This window comes from Epinephelus fuscoguttatus, linkage group LG6 (genome assembly GCF_011397635.1).
Source record: "Epinephelus fuscoguttatus linkage group LG6, E.fuscoguttatus.final_Chr_v1".
In the NCBI taxonomy this organism is placed as follows: domain Eukaryota; kingdom Metazoa; phylum Chordata; class Actinopteri; order Perciformes; family Serranidae; genus Epinephelus; species Epinephelus fuscoguttatus.
In genome coordinates, this window is record NC_064757.1 from 31,110,597 (window position 1) to 31,135,894 (window position 25,298).

General features: G+C 41.5%; 2 protein-coding genes across 5 annotated transcripts in view; both read right to left on the reverse strand.

Annotated features, from left to right (window-relative positions):
- LOC125890593 (ras-specific guanine nucleotide-releasing factor 2) overlaps nucleotides 1-16,641 on the reverse strand; it is a 74,512-nt gene extending 57,871 nt beyond the window's left edge. For 3 of the 4 annotated variants that reach the window (XM_049579300.1, XM_049579299.1, XM_049579298.1), the window contains exon 1: nucleotides 15,905-16,641. In XM_049579300.1, coding sequence (XP_049435257.1) covers nucleotides 15,905-16,180 — 276 coding nt within the window. In that variant the 5' untranslated portion in view covers nucleotides 16,181-16,641. The remainder of the gene's footprint in view (nucleotides 1-15,904) is intronic. The other variant, XM_049579301.1, reaches the window with a different exon arrangement.
- Nucleotides 16,642-19,530: 2,889 nt separating this feature from the next.
- Nucleotides 19,531-25,298, reverse strand: part of msh3 (mutS homolog 3 (E. coli)) — a 71,328-nt gene continuing 65,560 nt past the window's right edge. Inside the window, exons 22-24 of the mRNA XM_049579303.1 lie at nucleotides 23,355-23,487; nucleotides 23,008-23,176; nucleotides 19,531-19,926 (exon numbers count right to left, since the gene is read on the reverse strand). Of these exons, the coding sequence (XP_049435260.1) occupies nucleotides 19,845-19,926; nucleotides 23,008-23,176; nucleotides 23,355-23,487 (384 nt within the window). The 3' untranslated portion in view covers nucleotides 19,531-19,844. The remainder of the gene's footprint in view (nucleotides 19,927-23,007; nucleotides 23,177-23,354; nucleotides 23,488-25,298) is intronic.

Below are 25,298 nucleotides of genomic sequence, written 5' to 3' on the forward strand. Positions count from 1 at the left end.
ACTTTCTTGAGTTGTTTAATTCATCACAGTGAACAATGGCTGTGTCCAAAATCCCTTACTACTCAGAATATAGTGGACTCTATTGTGAGTTCACCATTTTGTAGTGCTGTTTGAATGTCTAGTGGGAATTATTATACCCTATATAGTGGATTCAGAGTATCAAAAATATTTTGAGTTCATGTGTAAACGCAGTTAGTGACCTCCTGCCTGTGTGGATATTAGAGTGTCTAACATAAAGTTGTGCTAGGGTGAAATAAAGAGCACTTCCAGGTTCAGAATTCATCTCTTATTCTGGCAATCAAGACACGAGGCTCGCCACAATATAATTTTATAGCTCTAAGAAATTAAATAAAATTAGGATGAAATGCTCAAACAACAAAGGAAAAGTTATGTTAAAATTCCTGTCAGACAAGGGTCATGTGACACATTACTTTGTGTGTGTGGTGTACTCAGAACTTTTATGTTATTGTATTATACTAAACTAAAAGTTTTGAGTGCAAGCTGTTTCCAAAATAATGTAAGCTAAGTGAGTGCACTGGGGTTTACAGTTTGGTGAATGATTTCTGACACAGCCACAGTTTGCATTCACTGCTTGTGTGTTAATTGATTTAAAAGGTCAGCCCTCCATTGCCTCATACTGATAAGTTTTTAAAAAATTACTGCAGACATAATGATCAATGTAATAGATTGTACAAAGTTTCAAATGTCTACTATTTTCATATCGTACTTGAACAAACATAAACCAATGTCTAAATAGATCAGTAGAAAAAAACCCGTCAAATTTCTAAAACTCTGCAGTTTGCAAACGGTTAACTGATTTCTCTGTGACCTGCAAATATTTTGTGGTTCAAATGTGCTAAAACACGCAAAACCACTGGCACGGTTATTTAATATAAGCCTGAAAATAAGGCCTTACTGATTCTGAGAAATGTTTAATAGAAATAACCCGACGCAAAGTTGTGTCGGTGGAACCAGCAGTCAGGTAGGTCAGAAAAATGGATCATTGCCCTACTGGCTTGTCTCATGTACAGCATGGTGCGTTTTTGTGGTTGTGTGTTTCACAAGAATACCATGGCCAAACCACAATGGTTGGCCTCACTTCATCTGAACTTGATTTGCATGAAAGAGCATATTTAGAAAAGACACTGCCACCATTGAACAAAAAATTCTGCAAGCAGGTGTGCAACACGACAAGCACAAACTGCATGAAGGAACGGGAAAGTAAAAGTTACCCAGGAGCATCTATAAACGTGAAATAGCACTTTCTATTAGATCTAATCCAGTGCTGCAGGGAAAACAGGTTGGCTGATAAAGCACCCTTTGTTGTTAACATCTGACAACTTTCACAGGTTTTTGCCTCATCCTATTCCGTAGATCCATATGTGCTGATTACGAAGTAGAAAGTAAGAGAAAAATCTTTAATAAGCAGTTTTAACATAGTGTTCTCCACTGGATGCTGATGTTTAATGCGTCACCACCTTTGCACTGTTGTGGCGAAGCAGAGACTGCTCGGTGATCCTGCGTCCCGCAGGGTGATAATTACCATTACAGAGAAAGACATAAGAGAGGAGACCAGATTCATGTGTGTGTATGTGAGACGATAGAAGCAACTGATATAATTCATACTCTGGATTTCCTTTATATGAATGTGTGTGAGTATATACACCGTGTTGAGTTTCCCTTTAAAGAATAGAACAACAGATACTAAAAAAGAACCGCATGTAGTGATCGTGAGTGATTATCAAAACAGAGCTAATCTCAAGCCACCTGTTGTTGGCATCCTCATGGGGGAACAAAATGCCCCAAACATATCAGCAGGAGATTATTTTTATATTTACAACAAATATCAGTTATTTTGGTTTCAAAAGACTGCACAAAGAGCACGAAAATATTCAACTAAAACACAAGTATCTCACCATCTTGATCAAGAGTGAGGGTAGAATAGAGCATGAGATGGATCGGCGGTTTTGTGCGGCTTTTGCAGTGATGCTAGGGCTGCACTGGACCGTTGTGGTGAAGAGGGAGCTGAGCTTTCGATTTACTGGTCCATCTACGTACCAGCCCTTACCTATGGTCATGATCTCTGGGTAATGACCGAAAGAATAAGATTGCGGATACAAGCGGCCGAAATGAGTTTTCTTCATAGGGGTGGCTGGACTCTTAAAGACAGTGTAAAGAATTTGGAAATCCAAAGGGAGCTTGGAGTAGAGCCGCTGCTCCTTTGCCTCTAAAGGGGTCAGTTGAGGTGGTTTGGGCATCTGATCAGGATGCCTCCTGAGTGCCTCCTGCTGGAGGTGTTGTGGGCATGTCCCACTGATAGGAGGCCCTGGGGTAGACCCAGAACAAGCTGGAGGGATTACATATCTCATCTGGCCTGGGAACACCTTGGGGTCCCCCAGGAGGAGCTGGAAAGCATTGCTGGGGAGAGGGACGTCTGGGGTGCTTTGCTTGGCCTGTGGCCCCACGACCCGGCCGCGGATAAGCGGATGAAAATGGATGGATGGATGGGTAGAACACAAGAGAGAAAACCAGATTATTCTGAAAATAGAAAATTAGGCGCAAAAATCCAGTACAACTAATTAAATGAACTTAATATTCTAACACTGTGGGTATTTTTTAAAACTGCATCTTTTTGGATTTTATGATGGACTGAGACCTACAACATGTACAGAATAGACTTTAAAATATGTTATTGGCCATTATTGGGGTTAAATCAGTGACTGAAACAATAAAAGTCGTTTGTGAGAAGAAGCTTTAGGGAGATAATAGGATAGAAGGGGTGTGGGTTCACTTGTTCCACCCACCAGTCTTCTGGATCCGACTCACAATCTGCTTCTCTCCTTTTTATATTCCTCTCATTTCTCAGCTCCTGTCGTGCTCCCACAGGGGCAATAATGTACTTTTTGTGCCGAATGTAGCTTCATAAAATGCTCCGAGGACGAGCACAGAGAGACAAACTGCTATTGTCATGAAAACCGTCTGAATTCAATAAGATAAATTTGCCCTTATTTACTGTACAGCAGGTTGCAATACCTGCACACCCATGCATCTTTGTGAAGAAGTGGCCAGGTCTCATCCATCATATGTACCATAATAAATAACTTTGTAGAAAATATGCTTATCTGCATTCTCGTTTTGATTCAGATGAGATCAATACACAAATGTGAGTGTTAAGTAAAAGCCAATTAGCTTAGCTTAGCATAAGGACTGGGAAAAATGGTGAAACAGTTTACATGGCTCTGTCCAAAGGTGACAAACTCTTTCTACCAGCGTCTTTAAGGTTTAGTAGTTAACAAATTATATCTTGTTTGTTAAATCTGTACAAAAACCCAAAGTATAACAGCAACCATTTTTGGACTCCTGGAGTCTTCTCTGGTTGCCAGGCCTCTCAGTGCTAACAAGACTCCAGAAGGGCTTTGGCACTTTTGGTTGCGCCAAGTCAAATCATGCCGTATTGATTTACGTCTCCCACACTAGTTGCACCCTAGATGGACCATCTCCAGAGTCAGGCCAAAGTGCGGTTAACTACTTCCAAGCAAGATGCAGTAAATCAGATGGACTTCTCATTATTATTTACCTCAGCATCAGCATTCAACAAGCCCAACTTGATGTTTGGAGCGAGAAGACTGTGAGGGCTGGAGATAGGCATTCTGTATATGTTCATGCAGCTCCAAGAGAAAATTTAAAGACTCCTACAACAGTACAAAGAAGCTGTTGACCACTACAGCACCAGCAGGGTGGACATAAAAATCTGTAGGTTCAAAAACACACACGAGTCGTCAATTAAAGACACACTTTCAAGCACGTATCCCTGTAGTATTCAGATTAGGGCTGCATGATACGCAAAAAAAAGGTTATATTGTGATCATTTTGACGGATATTGCGGCTGCGATATGTGTCACAATTTTAGTAGGAATGTTAATTTATGCATTTCATTTTCACTTTTCACTTTTGTGCTTTTGGTGCTCCACAACCATTGAGAAATAATAACAACAATTCCAAGCTGTATAGACAAGACAGACGCTGCTATCAAGGCTGTTCCTTAATGATATGGTTTCTCAATATTAGCTGACATTGTAATTTGTTTTTACTTCGCTCTGCTCTTCTCTTAAAGGACCGACAATACAGGTATTTTGACATGGCTATGAATCAGCATGGAGTTCAAGGCTGCTTTCAGACCTAGAGTTGTCTTGCTTTGGTCTGAATCAGGGACTAATTTTGTTTCAAAGGTGTGTAATTGCCTAGAGTTGGTTCATGTTCTCACAGCACCTTTTACAAGAGGACCAGATCAAATGCCTTGCGTGAGAAAGCTGCTCTTGATTGGTCAGAATTTCCATGCGGGAAAAATCCAGGAAGTAAACAAAACGTTGAAGAAGAGTACACTTGCAAGATAAATGTGACACTTTCTAATGTCACAATGGAGGGACAACTACACAGGTTGATTTAAGCGCTGCTCATCATGGACTATGTTGCTGTCATTGTTCATTTTAGTCAAACCATACAGTTTGAAAACGAGGCGCGGCTCCAACTAGAAAACAATGTTTTGATGCATTGGATGTGCTGAGTGTGCATATTAAGGCAGTACAGGAGGAGGTGCACATTAGTAATCCTCCAGGACTGTAACATGCTCATGTTTAACCCAAACAATGTGACATGTGGCTGCAGTTGGTTCAGATCAAGGTCGGAACATGTTCTCACCACAAACCAACTCCACCAGAGTTCATTTGTAGCTGGACCGAGACCACCTCTTCAAGAATGCCTCGGTCTGGTTGTTTTTGTGCGCACCCAAGTGTAATTGCTGTGTTCACACCTGCCCAATCAAACCTCACTTAGGGGGCAAACGACGTTGAATATGATTGAACCGAACCAAACAAATAGTTTCAGGTAGACTGATTCTTTTCTAGTGACTGGTGAGGCAGAATCAATCCCCCTCCCAGTGGACACAATGTCAGACTGAAGATGGAAACACAGTGAGTTGACAGTTCTCTCTGATATCAGGCAACTTCTCAATCTGTGTTTAAATTGTCCTCATTGTATATTTCTATAAGACTATATTGTAATTCCAGCTTTACTTCACTTTACAAAACAAGAACAGATTTTTAATTTCCTAGTTTTGTCACTGTGAAGAGATACAAAACATTAATCCGACAGCAGCAGCAGCACTTTATGTAACCACTGAAGTCAACTAATGATGTACCAGCTAATGTGACAATCACTGAATCAACATCCCACATCCTGCTGCTTCTTCATTGCCCTCCATGCTGTTCACTTCTTCCAAAGAAGTTCTTTAACAAAGTATGGGGCCTTCTCTCTCACACACAAACACACAGACACACACATACACATACTGTATATAAGTATCCTAATAACTGTTGTGCCTGCCTCAGAACACTCTGATCAGGGATTAAACAGATACTGTAGCTCCCCTCTTCCACTGTTTCACCGCTGCCCTGCTACTCCATATAGGCTAAATCAAAAACAAACACATACAATATAAAGCTATCATCAAGCTTTTTCCTCCACCTAAGACATGTGTTGTTGTTTTACAGTTGCTCTGTCAATCCATCACCAGGAAGAATTGTTGGGAAACATCCTGACGCCTTAATGCAATAGATGCTGGATTAGAGAGTTTGCTCTACGACTCCCTCAGGAGTGGGAGGTGTCTAAACACACCATAAATCTGTTTTACTATATTCTTGAGAATTGCCAGTGCGCCTAACCTGATCCTGTAAAATACACTGCTCATAAAGTGCACAGCAAACAACAACAAACACACATGAAACTATACTTGACAATCCTATTACCTGACACTAAAGTTTTTTTATACACTCCTCGTGGGATGTGTCTCATTTTCTCTGTGCCACCACTCCACATCAGCACCTGTAGCTGGTGACAGGAGGAGCATGTATAATAGATGGGAGCAGCTCCAGCAATAACAATAACACCACTGAAGAGTACAGAGGCTCGATGCCCCGAGAGCTTTTATCACCCAGGGCGTCCCCGTGAACAGCCCAGCACCAGTTCAGGAGGGGATGTGATGAAATAGGAACTTATACCTGCTGGATGTTTGTATTATGTATTATTCTCACCTCTCCTCTGCCTAACCTGAGGCACTGTGGTGACTGACAAGTCTTATCAACAATTTTAGCCCTGCCACATTCAGCTTTCCCAACAAGCTGATCAATACGGTGCAACGTATTCACATTATGTTGCCATTTTGGAAACAAACAATCAGCAAATTTGGAGCTGAGCAGGAATTGGATTTTTAGAGCTTTTTCCTTAAAAGATCTGCTGAAAATGGCACTAAAGAGAGCAATTGGAGATGCAAAAGAGTCAAGTTGTGAGCTGTAAAACCAAAACCAAACAATGAGCTGAAAGGTGCTAAAAAGCTCTGCTGAGCTGAGGGGAACTGTGGAGTCGGATGGTAATTCTCTGTTTGGAGCAAGCCCCTTCACATTACACACAACCATGCCATGTGGCATAATTGATAGGAGCAGCATTAAAGGAATAATTTAATATCATGCAGAATACACATATTTGCAGTTTCTGAGAGTCACTTGAGAAGATTGGTGACATGTATGTGTGTTAAAGGGACATTTTCCAGATTTTCAACCAGCCTTGTATCAACAATGTGGGTAGTATGTGTAAAAATGTAATAAAGTGAACTTCCCTCCATTTAACCAGCACCCATATATCCCTGCTCATCCTTTTGCGCTCAGCTCTGGAGCTGTCGAACTACAGATTGTACTTCAATAGTCTGTATGCCCACCACTACGGACACAAACAGTAGGCTATAGCAGCAGATCTCTCAAACTCAGATCAAACTGTAAAACCAGGCAGTGCTGGTCAAATGGATTGTTACTGCATTGCCTATTTAGTGACTAAAATGTCCTCAGAAATATATTTTAGTGTACTGTTTGGCTGTAATATGAGAATTTGTGAGCTGAAAGTGGGCACCATGCTGTTTTCTGTATTGTTAAAATGGAGGCTGAAAAAACTACGGTCAAACTAGGCGGCACCGATCAAATATGAAAGAAAATTCTGTTCCTGCATTACTATTTCTTACCTCAAATGTTTCCGGAAACATATTTTAGCTCACTGTTCTAAGATTAATGATGGTTCTCATCTGATACTCCTTCATAACCCTTTGTTCTACTTTTGAGATGTGTGTTCTATAGATTTGGGGATTTCTGATTAATGATGACTTTTGCCAGAATCCTCTCAAAGCCCCATTCACTATCTCATGAAAATGTAATTTGACACTGTTATAAGGTGCTTTGTGATTTTATATGTTGTTCTGTTTTCACTGTGTTCCACCCCCTTTCTTGTATTCTGGTATTGTATGACAAGACAAGTGTGGCTTCCATTTGTATGCCTCACAGTTTGCCATTCAGTACTTTAATAAAAAAAAAAAAACTGCAACTCCAGGGAGGCAGAGATTGTTGAGAGTGACACCTTTACCTGCCTGTCCATTGTTGCCATATGTATGGTCTGATGAAGGTCGCAAGGACCGAAAGCTCAACAATAAAGTGAAACGTTGCATAGATGTAAGTGTGCGGAAATCTTTTTCTACCAGTTACTGATGTTTCTAGCACCTTGCCAAGACCAAGGGTGGAGCAGTGGTTGTTCTGCATCAGCTTACTGTTTTAACTATAATTAATATTTTGTTACCAGATGGCTGCCGTATTTTTTCATGTGTCAAAACCAAGCAGAAACCTCCAGGGATGATAAGTGAAGCCAATGCGGAAGTGCCAAAAACTGCAGTTCGTTGAATGGCCACTTGAGGAAGGCTGCAAAAAGGAGTCAATCCCCATAGACCCCCATGTTAAAATGCTCAACTTTACAGCAGAAATAAACAAAAACGGTTTTGGTCTCTATAGCTAATTCCTGTTTCATGACAGCTGTACAGGGGGGTGAATTTTTTTTAATAACTCATCCCTTTGAATTTTATTAAGGCTTAAAGTTGAGCATAATTAGGGGCGTGGTCACTTTGAGTGACAGGTGGCGCCATCACGGGTGGCTAACTAGCCGCTGGCTGTCTACTAGGCGTCATTTCAGCTAATTCGCAAGTCATTGAACCTGACCTCTCAGCCGTGTTTTAGCCTTTTGGATATTTTGTTTCGTGAGGGAGCTGGCACCAACCAGGAGCATGAGCGGGACCAGCCAACACCACAGGGCTAGCCAAAGTAGCATAGCTTGTTAGCCTAGCTTGTTAGCCTTAGCTAACATAACAGCTTTGAGCGAGGTGGCCTTGTTTAAGCAACCAGGCTTCATTTGGCCCGCCTCTTTGCCCATTTTTGATTGGCCGGGAGTTGGGCAGAGTCAGGCACTGCCAAGATGGCGATGGCCAGAGCCGACTACTTTGAGCTTCAAACCCACTCCATACGTCCATATTTTTATACAGTCTATGGTCAAAACGGCCAAGCTTGGATTAGGTTACGCACCAGCGGGAGTGTTTATTGGTGCGGTGCGGCGCTGTGCATTCTGGTAGGTAAAATCAAATGCTACAGCCCTTTTCATCTGTTTTCTCTGGTCATGTTGCACCAATTTTGAAAGTATTTGTGTCTTTCTTCTGCATACACAACCCAGTTTTATGAGAAGATCATCCTTACAGCAGTGAAATACTTCTTTAAGTGTGGAGCTACAGTTGGGAGGTGATTAGCATAGCCTAGCATAGATACTGGAAACACAGGGAAACAGCTAGGCTGGTTCTCTTCAAAGTAAAAAAAAAATCCCACCAGTAGGCTACCTTTAAGGCTCAATAGTTTATCCATCTGCTCAGCATTTCTGTGCAACTGGTTGCCTGTTAACCCCACGGTGACAACGACTCTGGGAAGTCACTGCTCCCAGCTTCTGCTCAAAAGGGGATATTTACAGCATGTAACTTGCCCTATTTTTGAAGTTTGGATTGAGCCTTAGCTTTATGCTAAGTTAAGCTAATCATCTCCTGGCTGGAGCTCCACATTTCACACACAAACATGAGATTGGCATCAATCTTTTCATCTACCTCTCTGGCAAATAAGCATATTTCCCAAAATGTTGAACTACTTCTTTGACAAGGAGCTTCTCATGAACATCTGACAATCTGCAGACAATGATGATAATGGGAGGGGGAGTGTATTAGACACAAAAATATTGATGTTGTACCAGGAGTGTTCTCTTGAAGGCACAATCTACCCTCATTGTCGTCCATACTTTGATTAGTGCAGTATTTCAAACACAAGAGGCAGATTTTCAGACACATGGCAGCTGTAAATTCTTATCTGACACTAATGAGGTCCATAATGGCTCAAACACTTGGCAGAAGACTTAAGAGGAAAATGAAAAGCAGCCTGCGGAGGAAAGTAGATCAGACTCCAGTAATATGGGAAGCATTGGTTCCTCGATGCAGACGATTAGTGCGAGCAACAGCGAAAAACGCCAGGCTCTGAGAGGACCGTTTAGGGCTTGACGAGCTTTCTAATGAGAAATAATTACACACACATGCTCATACACACACATGCATGAGGAAGTCAGCAGTGACACTTCAGCTCTAAAGTGTCACCCCACTTTTTCTTGCATCAAGTTTAATGAGGAAGGGGACCGTTGAAAAGAACCCCATTGTGCCTTTAACTCAACAAAAACACACTTCATTAAAGCCAATGTAGTCAGATCACACAGGGTTGAATTAACCTACGATATCTCTCCCATGCTTTAACTCTTTAATGAATTTCACTGCACCACAGCCAGGTGATTTAGGCAGGGATGGAGGGAAGGTCACAAATTTGATCCCCTCACCAGCTAATTTTTTCATCCCTTTTGAAACGCCCTTGATGATGATAATGAGCCTTAGATTCTGCAAATGTTATACTTGAACATAATACGCATACATGCCTCGGAGGAGGAATATTCCTAATTCATAAATACACTGATGTCTATTTAGTCTAATGTCGGTGGCCCTGAGGTGCAAAATGCAACAGAAATAATGAAACATGGCGTTTTATAGAACATTTTATAAAACAAAAGGCTGCAACACAACATATCATCTATTATCTTCGATAAATGAGCAGGGCTGGTTCTGATTATTTTTACACATGTAATGCCTTCATACATGGCTCAAAGGTTTGGCAGTGAATGGAACTTTTTGCTACAGTATACACAACATTCTGGCTGCACTCAGTTTTGGACACAAACACTGAAGTTAATAAAAAGGCATTTCCTTATGAATAAAGCTGCTAAAGGCACCGTTAGGAAAAGAGACAAGCTCATGTCTCATCTTGTGTTTTTCCAAAACCACAAAAAACAGTGCATAATAATAATAAGCTAAAGGGAGCCATGTGACAGACTGTAAATGCAGCATCTGTACAAGGTGAGCACAAAAAAATCATCACAGTTATAAATTATAAACAATAGCACAAAATGTTTTAAAAGAAACACAAATTGACCCATAAAGAGACACAAACTGTCCACAAAGAGATGCAAAGGAACTGCAAGGAGACACAATATAACAACAGAGAGACACAAAATGATCTCAAAGTGAATAGAAATGCCCATAAAAAGACACAAAATGACCACAAAGAGACACAAAATGACCTCAAAGAGATGCAAAATGTCCACAGAGAGATGCAAAGGAACTGCAAAGAAACACAATATGACCACAGAGAGACACAAAGTGACAACAAAGAGACACAAAATGACCTCAAAGAGATGCAAAGGAACTGCAAAGAAACACAATATGACCACAGAGAGACACAAAGTGACAACAAAGAGACACAAAATGACCTCAAAGAGATGCAAAGGAACTGCAAAGAGACACAATATGACCACAGAGAGACACAAAATGACCACGGAGACACAAATGATCTCAAAGTGAATAGAAATGCCCATAAAAAGACACAAAATGACCTCAAAGAGATGCAAAATTACCACAGAGAGACACAAAGTGACAACAAAGATTAACAAAATGACAACAAAGAGATGCAAAGGAACCGCAGAGACACAAAATGACCACAGAGACACAAAATGATCTCAAAGAGACACAAAATGACCACAGAAGACACAAGATGATCTCAAAGAGACAACAAAGAGACACAAAATTATCTCAAAGAGACACAAAATGACAACATAGAGATGCAAAATGACCACAGAGAGACACAAACTGACAACAAAGAGATGCAAAGGAACTTCAGAGACACAAAATGACCACAGAAAGACACAAGATGATCTCAAAGAGAATGGAAATGCTCATAAAGAGACACAAGATGACCTCAAAGAGACACAAAATGACAACAAAGAGACACAAAGGAACTGCAAAGAGACACAAAATGACCTCAAAGAGACAAAGTGACGACGAAGAGACACAAAGGAACTGCAAAGAGACACAAAATGACAACAAAGAGACACAAAATGACCACAGAAAGACACAAGATGATCTCAAAGAGAATGGAAATGCTCATAAAGAGACACAAGATGACCTCAAAGAGACACAAAATGACAACAAAGAGACACAAAGGAACTGCAAAGAGACACAAAATGACCTCAAAGAGACAAAGTGACGACGAAGAGACACAAAGGAACTGCAAAAAGACACAAAATGACCTCAAAGAGATGCAAAATTACCACAGAGAGACACAAAGTGACAACAAAGATTAACAAAATGACAACAAAGAGATGCAAAGGAACCGCAGAGACACAAAATGACCACAGAGACACAAAATGATCTCAAAGAGACACAAAATGACCACAGAAGACACAAGATGATCTCAAAGAGACAACAAAGAGACACAAAATTATCTCAAAGAGACACAAAATGACAACATAGAGATGCAAAATGACCACAGAGAGACACAAACTGACAACAAAGAGATGCAAAGGAACTTCAGAGACACAAAATGACCACAGAAAGACACAAGATGATCTCAAAGAGAATGGAAATGCTCATAAAGAGACACAAGATGACCTCAAAGAGACACAAAATGACAACAAAGAGACACAAAGGAACTGCAAAGAGACACAAAATGACCTCAAAGAGACAAAGTGACGACGAAGAGACACAAAGGAACTGCAAAGAGACACAAAATGACAACAAAGAGACTCAAAATGACAACGGAGACACAAAGGAACTGCAAAGAGACACAAAATGACAACAAAGAGACTCAAAATGACAACAAAGAGATGCAAAATTAATAGAGACACAAAATGATGACAAATGATCTCGAAGAGAATAGAAATGCCCATAAAGAGACACAAGATGACCTCAAAGAGACACAAAGTGATGACAAAGAGACACAAAATGACCACAAAAAGATGCAAAGGAGCTGCAAAGAGACACAAAATGACTGCATATTTGTTTCCACTGTTGATGTGAGGTTTTTTTGGTTGTTGTTTTTTATTTATTATCAGAAATGTTATCATTTGCACCTTGGGGCCTCCACTAAGCCTGACTGAGTTTACATTACATCACCAATACATTATTCATGTATCTTTCTCGTGTACAGTATTGCCGTATTAGCAGCCGGAGCAGTTCACTTTGCAAGACATTTTGACGGGGGCAACCACTTACCACTAACTCTGCAATTTGACCTGCTCTACCTGCCAAACCACAGCCACCCCTAACATGTCAAGCTGTTTCTGTTTATTATTTGATTTTTACTGTGCACTCAGAGTGCAGTAGTTGTAAGCCAAGCCCTTTCAGATTTTTGTATTTCATCTTCAGTCTAGGAAATCAAAACAACCAATCGACTCCTTTCCTCACCAGAGGGGCTAACTGATGTCCGAGAATTAACACTGATAAAACTTTTTCCTAAACCTGTGAGGAGCATAAGAAATGAAATCAAACTCTCTTTGAAGAAAGCTTTTCATGCATAACTCTGATTGTGGAGCTGTAATTTCTGTTGGCCGATTAAACAGCCTGTGTAGCTGCATTGATTTCATCCGTGCTTTGTCTCTATATTTATTTGGATCCTGGCTCCCGACCAATCAGATGACGCTCCCAAACTACAGACCAGCAAAGTCCTACAAGGATCAAATGATGAATGATCGACTTGTTTGTTTCTACAACATGATCATTCAATAAAGCACCCCCAGGCCTTTGAATCGCTCAGTACAATTTGACATATGGGTGGCCATCTGTAAACTGCCTACACGTACTGTATGTAATAGTCATCTCCCCTGCTTCATGGCCTCTGATGAACTGTGCCTCTCTCCGGGATCAATAACCAACCCCACGCTTGACGATGGGGGGAGGGATGGTTTGATAATTATACACAGCTAAATCGGCTGGCCTTTTTACGCACACACACACACGCGTGTTCACATCGCCAATGCAGGTCCATGGTGGTCACTGTGGAAAGCATTCAGACCAGTGTTACTGCTCTCCAAATGATTTGAAGGGTTTGTGTCTATGTGAGAGTACAACAGAGAGTGAGAGAGAGGGAGAGACGCAGTAGCTGTGTGATATTTGTGTAGTTGCATTGTGGCTCACTGTGGGGGTGTGATACTGCAGGTTGCTGGCAGACTCACTCCACTGCACAGAAACACAGTGAAGAGCGAGAGCAACTGATGGGAAGATAGAAGGCCTTCTCTTACTGTATCCTACCAAATCCTGCCATAAGGAATAAAACCCAGGATCAGACTGAACTCTGAGATTCTCCATGATCGAAACTCATCTGAAACACACACACACACACACACACACACACACACACACACACACACACACGGTTTCATAAGCCAGGGAAAGTGTCAGCATTATTCGGTACCTGCTGTGTGCATGGCTATGTAGTTAAACTGTTATACTGCAGCACATGAGGTTTCATCTGAGGGCAGATTGAAAATAATCCTAATTAAACACCACAGCTGTAGTGTGAGAGTGAGACAGATGGGGAGAGACAGCGAGGCAGTCAGTGAGAGTGAGGGTAAAATGAGACATCATAATTGCCAAGCTCTGTAACATCAGATGAGACAGGTTTTGGGCTTACATCACATTAGCAGGTGGAGCCAGATGTAATTTTGCCCCCAAATAAGAGAGATTTGTCCTCCTTTCATCATCATTATTAACAGCTCAATTACAGAAATAAAGACACGTGCTTCTTGCTTTATGTATGACTTGATTAAAACCACACTCTACCATCTCCTGGCTCTCCTGAAGCCTTTTCTCCATTTGCATACATCTGGAAAGAATTGTCTTGACTGAATTGACTGTACATTTAAAGAGACAGACATCTACTGTATAAGTAGGTGGGAGTCAGTGGGGAGGGATATTTTCTAGCGATGGTGATCAAGTGACGATGATTGGTGGCTATTTCGCTTCTCTCCACACCTCTCATATGATTAATTGTGCATCCGCTTAGTGTCTCCTTAATACTTGCTCAAACTGTAAAAAAGTCAATGCTCTCCAGTGTATCGCTCCCTCTACATTTTAATGGGCATGATGCTTGTGCGCACACACACACACACACACACACACAGAGTCCCTGAGGCCAGCTGAAAACTGGGATCAGAAACAGAAATCATTTTGTTTGCTCTGAATACTCTAATGAAGGATTGTTTGCATGACATCGTTTATTTATTTATTTTTTTACTATAAGACAGATTGTCTCTCTGATTGATATCACCCCGGGATTCATGACCAGTGCATGCATGTTCCATTTTTTCTCAATGAAATGCATGTGCAAATGGTAATTCAAATGTTTCCTAGCAACAAGATCTACCTAACTGTTGGAGCAACAATGCTGAGGCAACTTCCAGGAGCGCAGTCACTGACAGATTTGCCCAAACATATTACCCTGCTTTAAAGTCATCAACCTCTCACCCTTTCTCAGCCCTGCAAGATGCAGCTGCGGATCTACAAACATGCATTAAAGGTTTACTTAAAATTGTAGCTCAGATCAAAAGCTCTCTGAAGACATTAAATGTGCCACGCTGCAGTATGTGTAGATAAATGATGTAATGTTAGAGTCATAAAAACATGGCATCCTGGGAATGAATATTTTATTAAATGTAAAGATGTAGATTAATTGAAGCGGTGGATCAAGGAAATATAAAATATGCATGTAGTGCAGAATGAAAAGGTCTTCTCTTGCTTTATAGCGTTCATGAGGTTAAATACAAGAACCTGTTGCTGCATTGCTAAGGTTTCCTCCCATCAGACTCTAAATGAATTTGACTTTGGGCTACGGATAATCTCAACCTTGCCCGGCTAATCCACATGAGGTGGTGTTCAGAATAACTTCACTGCATTATGGTGCAAATGTGACAGACTATTGGGTTCACACTCAACAGGTTACAAATTAAGTACCTTTTGTCGCTGCGGTCAGCAAATTTCACGACCTCAGAGATAAAACTAGAGAGGAATACGTTTATGTGAGAAGGAAGAGGGTTTTTCGTTTGGGTTGAGCTGGAAAAAACATGCTGTGGGAAATCTAACTCTCCCACCAGCCTGCTCCCATTTGCACATCTGAGTCTTTGGGGGATGATCACCTGCTTGGGGATGATGCACTTGGAGCACTTGACACTGCAGGGCTCGCTGAAACTGTAGAGAGCAGAGATGCTGAGCTGCTGCAGCCACTAAAGTGATGCTTCATGAGAGACTTGCTCTTTTTACATGGTCAGTTTAAGGGCTGTGAAACAATTTGAACCTGTAGTTGGCATTATTCTGATTTTTAAAAAGTTTACCAAACAAGCAATAATCAGTATAAATGTCTCCATGGGTTATGTGAAAACACAAGACAGTAGCTTCCAGGTATTTATCTCCTTGGAGTGTCTGTGGATTATTTGGTGTATTATAATGAGTGACTGCACCATGATGACATCAGTGGGCTTGAGTAGATTTGGGGAAGTTAGACAAGATAGGAAAAATGTGGGAACTTTGATTCACAGCAGGGTTTAGTGGACTGACATCCCTCTGCTCTTTTAAAACTCTCACCTGTTTCTCCAGCGCTTCCTTCCCAGTAGTGGACATCTTGGGCGCCGGCGCGCGCTCGCAGGTGCATCTTTCCAACAGGTAAATCCCGGCAGGTCTCGTGCTCTGCTCGTTCTCGAAGTAGAACAGTATATTCTGGTAGAGGGCAAAGAACTTCTCGTGCCATCGGCTGCTCTCCGCGGTCTTCTTGCTCAGGTAGCCGCGCTTAGTCCCCTCTTTACGCGCGTACTCCGACAGATAGAGCGCGTGCCCTTCGTTGTAGCGGAAGCTCTTCTGCATTTTTGTCGTACGGTTTTGGAAGAGAAGAAGAAAGTGGGACAAGCGAAGCTTTCACCGCGAGCTCTCACAGCTCATGTTCGCCGGGGGTTGCGTGTGAACCCTCCCACCCAGAGATGCGCGGCTCAGAGGCGCCGTGGCGCACCAAAAAGTTGCCCCGCTGACTGGAGCGCTTCTGCTGAAGAACTCATAGTACAGAAGTCCGAGTCCCACAAACACTAGGATAAATCCATGCTGCTCGTCAAAAAGCACGCTTTTATATATGTATAAAAAAGAAAACAAGCAGGAAGGAAGCGAGAGGCGTGTCGTTCACAAAGGGGAGAGCCCTCAAGTGGACACAGTGACAGAATCACAGACCCGGTGGAGAGTAATCGGCTTTGACAGCGGTTAACTCTCTGTCTCTCTATCGCATGCACACAAACACTCACTCACACTATCTCTCCTTCTCTCTCTGGTGATGCGCGCTGATCTTGGAGTTGGCGGAATTAAAGGCGGAGCGTGAGTTGTGTGAGTGTGTGTGAGTGAGAGAGAGAGAGGGAGATGTAATGCTGATTTCCTTAGTGGCAAATGTTGTGATTTGTTTCTGCATTATTAATAGCGTTGCATCAAAGAGCACACACTAATGAATACATTAATGGATAAAGTAAAAAGATCAATAGTCCTACAAATTCAACCTTGACTTCCTTCAGGCTTTTTTTTTCGCCCGACAACAAGAAATGTTGTAGTTTATATTGACACAGAGCTCCACTGATATTTTGGGAGAGTACAATTAAATATGAAAAAAAAACAACCCAACAACTTATGGAAAACCTTTTGTGGCTCCAGAGGGAGCTGCTCTAAAGCACAAAGTCTGATAAACCAACATATTCTTACTTTGACCTCATCACATAGCCTAATATTGACGTTTGGTCATTTACTTTCCACGTTCACATACGATGTGCAAGGTACCCTGGGACACCGTCAAGTTCTGCCTGTTGCATGCATTCTTTCAAAATACACTTCTGTTTTCACAGGAAATGTAACTTTTACATATGGTTTCTTTCAAAGTAAATGGACTGGATGTCGTACCACAAACTGACTTTTTTTCCCCTTCAACAACAAACACAGGTGGTTGTATTTAGGCAACAAACACACTTGGCTGGGTTTAGGAAAACAGAACAGGGTTCGGGACATAAACCGTATATAAACCGTTCTCTGGGGTGAAAGTCGGTGTTTGGACCCATCCATCACATCTCCTGCCCACCCCAGTCGGACTTTTGCCACCTTAACTTTTGTCCTTGTGGGGCATCGGTGGCTTAGTGGTAGAGCAGGCGCCCCATGTACAAGGCTGTTGCTGCAGCAACCTGGGCTCGAATCCAGCCCGTGGCCCTTTGCTGCATTCCACCACCCCCCCCCCCCCCCCACCTTACCTGCCCTGTCCATTAAGAAAGGCAAAATGGCCAAAAAAAAAATCTTAAAAAAACAAAAAAACTTTTGTCCTTGTACCGCGGAGCATACCCCTGACACTGCCGGGCACTGTTAAACTATAACAGCGACTGGCTGTGTATCATGCAGACGTTAAAGGATGCCTCTTTTCACTGGTTTCTGATTCCGCCAGTCACTGCCCAAGCGCCGGATTTTTTAACAATAATAATAATGCATTTTATTTGTAGGTGCTTTTCAGAGCGCTCAAGAACACCTTAGAAGACACAGTAAAAAAAAAACAAACAAAAAAAAAACAAGCAGCAATGTATCCATAGGTCATATAATCGAACAATTCCCTAATATCCAATAAAAGTTAATAAAATGACTGGACAAAAATCGTACTTAAAAACATTAGGTATAAAATCATCATCAGTGTTAATCAGTGTTAATATGTGTGTCTCCATTAAATCAGACTGAGTATGCCAGCTTGAAAAGGTTTTCAGACGGGACTGACAGTGGAAAGGGAGCCAAAATATTGTGAATGTCATGGGCGAGAGAGTTCCAGATGTGTGGGCAAAATGGCTGAAGGCTCTAGAACCCATGGTAGTCAAGCGGGCAGATAGTGATGAGGGGCCTTGAAGGTAAGAAGCAGAATCTTGAAATCGATGCAATATTTAACAGGAAGCCAGTGAAGTTGCCAGAAGAAGAAAAACAGGAGTGATATGATCTATGGAGGGGGGTTCTGGTAATGATACGGGCATCTGAATTCTGGACCAACTGGAGTTTATGAAGACACTTGAGAGGGAGACCACAGAGGACAGAACTGCAATAATCAATACAGGATGTAACCAAAGAATGAACAAGGATAGCAGCGCTCTGAGGTATATTTCGTAGATGAAAGTATGCAGACTGAGTGTCATTGTTGATATGGGCCTCAAAAGACAGTGTACCCTCCAGGATGACACCCCGACTCTCAACCTGATGGGATGGATGGACTTTGGAGTTGTCAATGGTTAGGAAGAAACTTTGCAGTTTAGCCAAAATAGATTTAGTATCCATAAGGAGAACCTCAGTTTTATTACTGTTAAGTTTGAGGAAGTTGCACAAAAGCCAAAGGGAATTGAGGGGAAGAGTAGAGGTAGGCCTAGTGGATAGAGAGAGCTGGGTGTCATCAGCGTAGCAGTGGAACTGAATGCCAAATTTTCTGAAGATATGGCCAAAAGGTAGAAGGTAGATCATAAATAAAAGGGGACTTAGGACAGAGCCCTGAGGAACACCACTAGTAACTTGAAAAAAGTTGGATTTGAAATTTCTGATTTGAACAAAGTGAGTGTGGCCACAGAGATAATGTTTAAACCAGTCGAGAGCGGTGCCAGTGATACCGCCTTTTTACCAAGGCTCTCTCAGTACTGTGAAAGAGCAAAAACTGGACTGACACTGTTCAGATTGTTGTGACTAAGGTGATTGTGGATCTGAGTGGCAACTGATCTTTCAAGTATTTTAGAAAGGAATTTGTTCAAGTTGTTAGGATCTGCACTAGGTTTCTTTAATACTGGAGTTATAGCAGCAGTTTTGAGAGACGTGGGCACAAAACCAGAGGTAAGGCGAGGAATGTATAATCTCAGTTATTAAGGAGGAGAAGGAAGGAAGACAGATCCATCATCTGTGCTTGAGGCGAGGGGCTCAAGGCCACACTAGACACCAATAGCATAACTTTAACACACTGTTATCTCTAACCAAACTGTCACGGTAAAGCTGCATTATGGGTAATGCCACACACTGACAAAGGAGAAAATGCATGGCGTAAAACATCTCTGGTTCTGCTGCATCAATTTTGATCTTTTTTAACAGTTCTTCGAAACTATGTGAATGTTGTAGTAGTAAAATGCTAAATTGGTGGTGTTTTCTTTGAAGGTAAAAGAACAGTGACAAGTTTGTCTTTTCTTTCTTCATTTAATCACGATCACCAAACACATGAATGTGACATGTAGTCTCGTAGGTAAAATCTTGATCTGGTGGGTATTAATTGATGGTACGATGATTAGGTTACAGTACAGATGGTGGTGCTAACCAGAACCTGAGAGGGTTAAAATCCTTTTCATGCACACAAACTAGCAAAGATAGCAGCAGCAACCACTACTCCATCAGTGCTGAGTCATTTTTCAAACAAGTTTTTACTTCTGTACTTCCTTGTATATGCTTCTTTGAGCATTCTCTCTTCTTCATTAGTGATCTGATGGTATTGACTACCATTGTAGCGCCGTCAAGAGCTTGACTGCAGCCACTCCATGAAGGACGATCTGTCCGAAATGCTCAAAAGATCTGAGAGAATTTTCTTATTCTTCCTAGAGAGATGGAGACAAAGACAGAGAAATGTTGCTTCAACAAAACACTGTATATAAAAATGTTGTATATCCTCACACAGTGTCTTACCCTGACATACAGCTGTGTAAGAGTACAATGAGGGTACAATAAAATCCCTGTTCTTAACCTCCGACCGGCAGCTCATCTCCTGCGTACGATTATTGTGTACTCAGCATGGCTTTACTCCAACAAAGGACAAACATTTCATATAGGGAGGATTACATTGACAGAGAAGTATGGCTGTGTGTGTGTGTGTGTGTGCTGACTGATATTTCATATGGTGAGGATTACTTAGGAAGAGGCTAAGCAGCACTCAACTCCCAGCAGGCTGTCTGTTACAGAGCGAGGAGATGCCATGTACAAATTTACAGAGATAGAAGAGTGTATTTGGAAAAAGTGCAAAACGCTGATGCTTTGACAGCAAAACAGTTTGTCTTATTCCCACTTCCTAGCTCAATCTTAAGTGTAACATCTGTACCTGGCAGTGTGTGGTTCATCCAAATAGAAAAACTTGGCTACATCAGATTTTCTCTTCCTTCCACTATTAGTATGCACTTGTACAATCCTCTCAAGACTTGGAAAAATAAATTAGCCAAATAAGATCAGGACCCCTGGGAGAGAGGTATGACAATAGTTTAACAAAACTGAGTCCATTTGGTTTTAATGAGCAATTCCAGCAAATTTATATGAATTAAATTTGGATTACAACAGATTAGGAACATTAATTTCAAATCAGACCTTTAAACAAGGAACAATTGAAAAAGCAATCCTGTTTCTGCTGAAGGAAAATTGCACCACAGACAGCTAAATAAAAGTAGTTATTGACAACCCACACAACATCTGATGGTGGTGATAAGATGGTCCAGAGGTCGTACTGGCTGCATCCCTTTCAGACATCATGAGAGTCTCTAAAAACATTAAAATAAAAGTTGACAGCAACATGGCTTTGCATGTCTGAGGATCAAAGGGGCCTAAGTTTGGCAGCGGTAGATGAATTCCAAACGTCCTATCATAAACCTGCCTGTAGGTCTTTCTCCTCTCTGTCTCTCCTAAATCTGAGCTGCACCAGCACTCTGTACCCCATCTGATGTACCAGGAATATTGGTACATTTTCTGGTAAGCAGCACAAGAATGAAATCAAGTTCATTTGCGTGATAAAGCTTAAATAAACCTCATTCAATGTTGGCAGAGCTGCTTTGAGTTTTATTTCCTAATGACACACATTTGACTCCTCTCAGCTGTCAAGCTTCATTAGTATTGAACAGTATTCAAGAAACTCTCTACAAGTGCTGGAACAAAATATTTTTGATTTATGAGAAGGTTTAAAGGGATATTACTCCACAATTTTAGCATTAACCTTCCAGGAAGTAGGGGGATTTGTGAGAGACATGTTCAAAATGTAAAATAAAAATAAAAATTAAAGCATTCAAGGCTGAAATATCCTCACTTTTGTCCTTAATATGGGCCAAGCCCCAAAAGCACCACATCGTACATTTCCCATAATGCAACCTGATAGTTTTACGTGTTAACCTGCATTCGGACCGTCTTTAGTCCAGCAACTTTAGTCCATTTCAATGAGGCCAGACTGTTAAAGCAGCAGGGGTGCTCTTACAGGATTACAGGACTGTTGGCAGAGTTGGGAGGGTTACTTTTATGGCTCCGACAAACAAAGCCAACGGCCAGCTGTCTGTCAACGTTGGGCCATCGATGAGCGTCTTTCGCCCTAGCTGGTGCAGTGCGTCCTTCACTGTTGTCCCTCATCGGCCCCTGTCTGCTTCTTTTGTCCGATTCAGCATATTGAACTGGCATCAGTGACAGCTGAGCCCACTGAGTGAAACCACTTTGATTGGTAGTTCAGCTCAGTGCACGTGAAGAAAAATGAAAGTGAGGAAAGTAAACAAAACAACTGAAGTCAAGAGGGAATGAGTTTGAAACAGGTTATTTGTTTAAAGATAAAAAATAACTAACTGACTAAAACTAAATCTAAAATAGCTGTCAAAATTAACGTTGACTGTAAGTGGCTCCCAAAACATGTCAGGTTTGTAAAAGCGCACTTTTTTTAAAGTACAGTGAATTTCAAGCACAGAGCTTTTACTTTGAAGTGCGGTTTCCTGCTGTAAAGTGAGTGACTAATGAACAGCTACTTGACAGAGACGGCAAACTAACTTGATGACATGACCAAACTCAAGTGTGACACTGAATGTATTAATCTGTGTGGCCCTTGAACTAATGACTAAGGAGAAATTTGGACCCCGTGGCTGGAACAGTTGGGAACCACTGCCTTAGCAGAAACTTTCAGCTCCCTGGCAATGATCTCCCTCCAATCAGCTGCAATTCCATTTCATGTTTGTAGTTAAAGGATGAGTTGTTGTCTTCAACTATGTGAATTAGTCATTCTTTGTTCATTGCAGAGCTTTCATAGCGAGCGACAGGAATAAATAGAAACAGGGCATCTGACGAAATGGCAGTGCTGCGCGTCCCTTGTGGCCAGGTCAAACCTTCAAGTAGAAAATAAATGAATCGAACTGATGCTCACACGTCACATTCAGTTAGAACGTGATGTTAGAGAAAATAATGATTATTAATTGCCTTTGTAATATCTTTCTAGAGTTGTAAAATACTGTCACAGAGTTCTACAAATCTTTGTACAATGTTTTGGCGTCTGATAACCCTTTAAATTCACTGATCTATGGAACTTCCTGGATTTCACCATCTCACCTGATACAACATAGCCCCCTTGTGCTGTTTAACACGGTGCTGTTTTCAGTCTGAACGCCTACTTTCACCCACCCTGCTAGGTAAACACCCACATCTTTGAAACTTCACACCTCCAGTTTATGACACATGCTCTGTTATAATTCTTAGTCTCAAAAAGCCCAAACAGAGATAACCCCGTTACCATCACCACAAATATTTTCCCAGACTTTAAAAAGCTCCTCCAGAGCCACAAAATATATTACTCAAATGTTTTCACAGTTGTTCTCCCTGTGACTTGTAAACTGATCTTTTTGTGTGAAATTCCTTTAAGAAATGGTCAGGGTGAATACACGTGTTCGCTGTACCTCCTGGCGTTGACCATGCTCTCAAGTTCTCGGGCTTTGCGTGCAGCAGAGTGTAGTATAGGATCTGGGATGTCAGCCAATCGGGCAACATTCAGGCCGTAGCTCCGCCCTGCAGCTCCTTCAGTTAACTGGTAGAGGAAAGTGATGAACTCTGGCTGAACCTCTCCATCTGTCAGCATTCACACACACATATACATTAAACTCTCAACAAAGTGCCAGGTGATAATGACTTAGAAAAAATATGACTGCTCTCAATTTACCTGCAAGGCAACAGTCAAACCAGGAATTCCCAACAAAAAAAGATCTAAATCATTTTCACATGCACACAAAAATGCGCACACACATACCGTCAGTGTCAGTGTCGATGTCAGGTTCATTGAGTAGGAAAGCCATGTGGTAGTTAGACACATGTTGAGGATAGACCCGCTCCAGCTCACACAGAGGAGGGTAATGGGTCACAAACAGGGTGAGGGATTTCACCTAAGAAAAGGAAAGAGAGAGTGAAGTGTTAACATTTTGATGCCAGGTCTAAAAAGGTTGAGGAGCTTCCAGGGACCCTGTGTACCAGACTTTTCGGCATGTTACGGATCTGGAAAACTGCATAAACAGGGTCAGCCAAATGTAAATGCAATCCGTACATTGGGGGGCAGATTGACAAAAGGATTGAAAGGTTTTTGCAGCTAAAGCTGCACAAATAAACAAAAAGAAATGGTGTAATTCTCAATGCAGTCACTAAGGGTGAAATGCACCCTAAACTGTGCTGCCATGCATCGTTTAGTGCAACATTGGCCCCTTTCTATGCAAATGAGCCTCATTGCAAAACCAGTCTAATCCACATTGATCAGTGTTGCATGCAGTTACACAGAAATTATTAATATCTTCAGAGAGTTGGTGGTAACTTAAGTGCACTTATAAGGGGTGCCATTCTGAGACTTTCCAGACTGCCTTAAGGTTTGGGAATGTCTCTGAACCTCGTCGGTCATGACCTGTAGCTCACTGTAGCTCTTCTTTTGCTCTGTTGTTCTGCCCACTGTGTTCTTGATGCAAAGGCAACGTTTATACTTTCCAACATGGATAATTGATCTCTCACGTAGTCCCGCCCCTCGAATGCAGTCTGGTCGATTAATGTATAGCAGTCAGGGTCCAGTTAGGGACGTGACTATACCTAAGGGAGCAGTTAGGTATAGTCAGGGTCCAACAACTACACAGCTGTGCTCCATTGATTCTTATGCAATCGTTTCATATTTCCTTCATTTTCAGGCTGATTTTCTGGATTTGGAGCTAAATGTTGTGCCTGGGGCACGTCGTGTATTAATGATATTTGTTACCTGGAGAGGTTGGAAAAAGATATACGTTTCTTCCCTGTTCCCAAACCAAAATCAAACCCTGAAAAGTGTAGGGTTAGCTAGCTAGCTACTGAAGATATAGATACTGAATGTATACACATGCCGCTTTTACTTTTAGTGCTTGTAACAATGAATAAAGACCGACCCCTGTTTTACAAGAGAAACAGGGAAACTTTGCTGAATTTCAACCAGCTGTTTGTCATCGCAGTGTCTGCAAATGAACGGTATCTGGCTTCCACCAGAGCTACCAGCCTGTCTGCAAGTGTAGTTTGAGCGCAGATGGGACGAGGAAAAGCCAGACACCATTCATATGCATATAGTGCGATGACACATAGCTGGTTGAAAATCACTTAAGTTTCCCTTTATTTTCATTGTCTTCTGTGTTCTGTGTTGATCACCAGTGATGTTTGACATCCTGGATATATCCTTCAAACACAGACTGTAGAACCCTCTGTTTGCTTCTCTCTAGAATCAATATTACATTTTTACAAAAATGTGATGATATTTCTTCAGGAAGTGCAGATAGTTACAGTGTGGGCTCCATGCTAGCTACAACAGCTTGACACACCATTGCAAAGGGGCGAGGCTTTGCGATGAGTCCACTTCAAACTGATTGCACACAACTTCAAAAAATGTAACAGCATATTTGTACGGTAATATCATCAGCGTAATATCTTTTCGGACCTTGAGATGAGGCAGATGGTTGCAAGTGATGAGCAATTCATGGTGCTTTCAGTGGCTGTAATCCATTCTTTGTCTATGTGTTTGCATTAGGGTTGCAATGTTATGGGATTTTCATGGTACACTAACCTTTTCAGAAAATATCACTATTTCACAATATCACAATATACAGCATAACAACATTGTTATTTTCATCGCTTACACTGAGCCTTAAAGAAATTAAAACAGAAGGGTTTTTAACAAATGCTATATTTTCATTAAAAC